At 45.3% G+C, this 4,267-nt stretch overlaps 1 protein-coding gene across 1 annotated transcript; it reads right to left on the bottom strand.

Moving 5' to 3' along the window:
- Positions 1-251: 251 nt before the first annotated feature.
- Mos (MOS proto-oncogene, serine/threonine kinase) lies at positions 252-1,306 on the bottom strand. The gene has a single exon (XM_006992643.2). The coding sequence runs from the start codon at positions 1,304-1,306 to the stop codon at positions 272-274; it is 1,035 nt and encodes a 344-aa protein (XP_006992705.1). The 3' UTR covers positions 252-271.
- Between the last annotated feature and the right edge of the window lie 2,961 nt (positions 1,307-4,267).

The raw sequence follows: 4,267 nt of genomic DNA, 5'->3' as shown, positions 1-4,267 counted from the left end.
TCTCTCTCTCTCTCTCTCATTCAGTAACAAATCCGACTACAGCAATATTATGGAGATGATACAGTAGTCCAGGAGCCCAGAAAGGGGACACAGAACCATAAAGGTTGGTTCCCATCAGTGATGTCCATGAGGTCTTAGGAAAAGCACTTCAGGTTGAAGTTCTCAGTAACTTTATTTTCTAAAAATATGCCCTAGGGGTATGTTTTCTTCCACAACATCCTTTAAAAATAAACAGAAACAAAAAGCTTATCTCAGCACAGGCTGGATGGAGTCAGGCCAGTGCCGCTCGGAAAGCGTTCAGGTCCCTCAGGAGCAGATCTGCACCCGGCCTCTGCAGGGCGCGGGCCTCCCAGCAGCTCCGGAGGATGCGCTGCAGCGACTGCCCCGTCGGGGAGGCGGTGAACACGGCCCCCGCCAGCGACGGGCGCAGATTGTAGGCCACCACCGCGTACTGCACGCACTGAGGCTCGCCAGAGTAAGGCACCTCCCTGGTGGTCATCTGCCAGAGGGTGATGCCGAAAGAGTAGATGTCGGCTTTGGGCGTGGCGGTCTCTCCTTTCAAGAGCTCGGGAGCTTGGTGCGTGTAGGTGCCTCCTATGTGGTGAGGGGGCGCCTGCCTGCACCACAGATCTTGCAGCTTCTGGGAGCAACCGAAGTCACTAATCTTACAGACGTCCTGCTCACTGATCAAAATGTTCGCTGGTTTCAGATCCAAGTGCAAAATGCTTTGTGAGTGGAGGAAAAGTAAGCCGTTAACAATATCTAGGGAATACTTAAGGCACTTCCCCAAACTCAGTTGCTCTCTGCTGCAGCTTAGAGGCCCTGGAGAGCGGGTGACACCATAGATGACTTGGTGTAGAGTTACATTGCCCCCAAACTCCATGATTATGGTACCCAGGCTGTTGGAGCCCTTGGGCGTGCGCGTGCTGGCAGCCACAACCCGGACTATGTTGTCGTGGCGCAGCCTTGCAATGTTGAGTTCAGCCCAGAAACTCCGCTGGGATGCACGTAGGTTTTTGGTGCACTTGTTCACTTGCTTTATGGCCACAGGAACACCGTGGTAAGTGGCTTTGTACACAGAACCAAACCCTCCAGAGCCCAGCCTGTGCAGCAGGCATACCTGTTCCCAGTCGATGGAGCACCAGGCCAGCCGGCGAGGCAGCCGCGGGGCCCGAGGAGGAGTGGCCCCCAGAAAGAGCTTCTCTGCCTTCCTCGGGACCACCAAGGGGCTGCTGCAGGGCCGTGAGTCCACCGACGGCGACAGCTCACCAGGGAGGTATCGACACAGGGCTAGAGGCGATGGCATCACACCTTCAAGTGGGAGAGGCACCAGGGGCACTAGGGAGAAATGATTAGGAAGAACCAGGAGAGTTTGGAAGCATGGCTGAAGATTCCTGCCTTCGCCCTAAGCCCTTTCGCTCCTTCCTTGTATTCTCAAAATGAGCCACATCTGCGCTATCACTCAGCGAGATGGGGGCGGGGGAAGATGAAGCATGGCTGTCTCTTTCAGATGAAACCATTGCTCTCTCACAGTTAAAGTGAATCCTTGGGAAAACGACCTCTCACTGGCTAAAGAGCACTGGCCTGCCTCAAGGCTCACCTCTCCTTTAAACTATGTCTTTAATCATGATACAATGAGAACGATTTTCAAATACCATCTGATGAGCATTAGTCGGTCCCTAGATTGAAGAAGGGGGAAAAAAGCACAGTGAACTTGGTGCACTTTTCAGGCTATAATGATTGTTAGTGCTGGTCTCCAGCTGCATTAAATCACTCCCAGCAGCTATTGGCTGCAAGAGCTGCCATACAAACAGCAGACATTTGTTGAACTACTTGCCAAGATCATTAGGTGCAACCTTCATAAGAATTAGAAATTGTAACTTTGATATCATTCATTGATCCAAATAGAATCAGTGATGCAAGTCAACACACACCACCTCCTAAGTTCATCAGAGCGGGATTCTGATGCTGTATTCCATTTTTATAGCAAGATAACAAGACTTCCTAGCAACACCCCGACTTCCTACCTGTCCTTCCTTTCAGGTCAGGTCACCCCCAGCTTGCAAGACAGATTCTAGACCATAGCCAACAAGTGACTGGAATTTAACACAGAGTTGGAGGGAGGAAAAGGTGATTTTGATGTGATTGTGATGACCATAGCTGTAAATAACAGCAAGCATAGGAAAACCAGGAGACACAGACATGGCACAGAATCACTGGGATCCAGCTACAATATAGAAAGTCAGGTACTGAACATAAATTCAGGGTCTGGCCACCAAATCACAGATTCATCTTATCTGATTTTTGTAATAAAGCATTCATTTTCATGCCATATCTTTGGGGGAAAAGAAGAGAGCAACAATCTTGCCCTGTCATTCAAAACAATCCCTGAAAGTGTCCTTCAGTGCAGCACCAGAATTCTCCCCTCTGATGAACTTAGGAGGTGTGCGGAGTTTAACTTGTATCACTGATTCTATTTGGATCAATGACACTAAAGTTACAATTTTAATGCTGAAGGTTACACACTACCACACTACACTTTTCAGCTGCTTAGTAAAGGTTTTTGTTTTTTGTTTTTCTTACAGAAGACAAGTGACCACTTTTTATGTGACAGCTATGTGATTCTAATTTTAGAACTACAGGTTTTGAGATGGCAAATTAATAAAAGAGAGCCATTTCTATAAACAATTCAAAATTCATACAACTCCAAGTTTCTACTTGATGGTAATAATATCATTTAGTCAAACCCCAAGTTGTGCCAAACCCCAAATAAAAAAGGAAAAATAGTGAGCATGGCAAAATTTAAAAGTACCAAAATGAGGTGGTTGGTGGTGACACACGCCTTTTATCCCAGCACTCGAGAAGCAGAAGCAGGTGGATCTCTCTGAGTTCAAGGTCAGCCTGGTCTATAGAGCAAGTTCCAGGATATCCAGGGTTGCACAGAGAAACCTTGTCTCGAAAAACCAAAACCAAAAAAAAAAGACTGCTGAAATTATACTACATATTTCCTCAATAGCTAACACATAGATAAAATTACAGCTCTGAATTCTGAACTGTGGAGTTTAGGAGGGTAAGAATAATAGGGTGCCTCAAACTTCTGGGGTGTCACATAAAATACATTATTATGCAATTTATTATTTTGCAAGTTTCAGTTTTAAGACAACCTCATAAACAATTCATTTCTAAGGTCCAGTTTACTATTGACTCCAAATGCAAGGTATTGGTGAAAGTATGACTTACATTGTACGCACAAATCTCAAGTTCACTGCTTCCACCACCCGCCCGTCTACTCAAGTTTAACAGAATGTCCACTCACTACTACTTGTTTCCTTTTATACTACATTTTAAATTGCAAATGAGTTATATCCTAATAAGCCCATCATAGGTTGAAAATACCAATAGGTGGAAAACGAATTTATTAAATGTGTTACCTACCAAATATCAGAGATGGTTATTAACTCCCATGAGAGTGATACAGGACATCCTTAGCTCAGGAAAGGTCTGTTGAGTGCGTATGGATGTTACACAACTGTAAAGTTAAAACACTGTAGTTTGTAGTCATAAATCAAACCATAAAAAGCTGGGAGATGAGCTATATTACACTTCTTTCTACATAAGCTGCCATTACTCTAAACAGATTTACCACCATTACCAATTCCCCCCCTCCCTTTTTTTTTCCGAGACAGGGTTTCTCTGTGTAGCTTTGTGCCTGTCCTGGAACTCACTCTGTAGACCAGGCTGGCCTCGAACTCACAGAGATCCTCCTGGCTCTGCCTCTCGAGTGCTGGGATTAAAGGCATGCGCCACCACCGCCCGGCTCTACCAATTTCCTTTTTTATAACATGTAAGTTCTTATGATTTTTTTTTTTTTTTTTTTTTGGTTTTTTGAGACAGCGTTTCTCTGCGTAGCTTTGTGCCTTTCCTGGAGCTCACTTGGTAGCCCAGGCTGGCCTCGAACTCACAGAGATCCGCCTGTCTCTGCCTCCCGAGTGCTGGGATTAAAGGCGTGCACCACCACCGCCCGGCGAGTTCTTATGATTTTAATTAACTTTATTTAATGCTGACTTTGTGTCCATGTGTATATAATATTTTATTTTTAACCTATGATGGGTTTATCGTGGTGTAACCCGTTTGTAGCTTAAAATATCTATACAAGGAAACAAGTAGTGAATAGTGGACATGCATTAAAAAACTTGAGTAGACGGGCGGGTGACAGAAGCAGTGAACTTGAGGTTTGTGCGTACACTGTGAATCATATTTTCACCAA

This window comes from Peromyscus maniculatus, chromosome 2, assembly GCF_049852395.1.
Source record: "Peromyscus maniculatus bairdii isolate BWxNUB_F1_BW_parent chromosome 2, HU_Pman_BW_mat_3.1, whole genome shotgun sequence".
Classification (NCBI taxonomy): domain Eukaryota; kingdom Metazoa; phylum Chordata; class Mammalia; order Rodentia; family Cricetidae; genus Peromyscus; species Peromyscus maniculatus.
This window is presented reverse-complemented; position numbering and strand designations above follow the sequence as displayed.

Excerpts from the sequence above, each read along its gene's own strand:
- Mos (XM_006992643.2), bottom strand. The coding sequence starts at position 1,306 with ATGCCATCGCCTCTAGCCCTGTGTCGATACCTCCCTGGTGAGCTGTCG.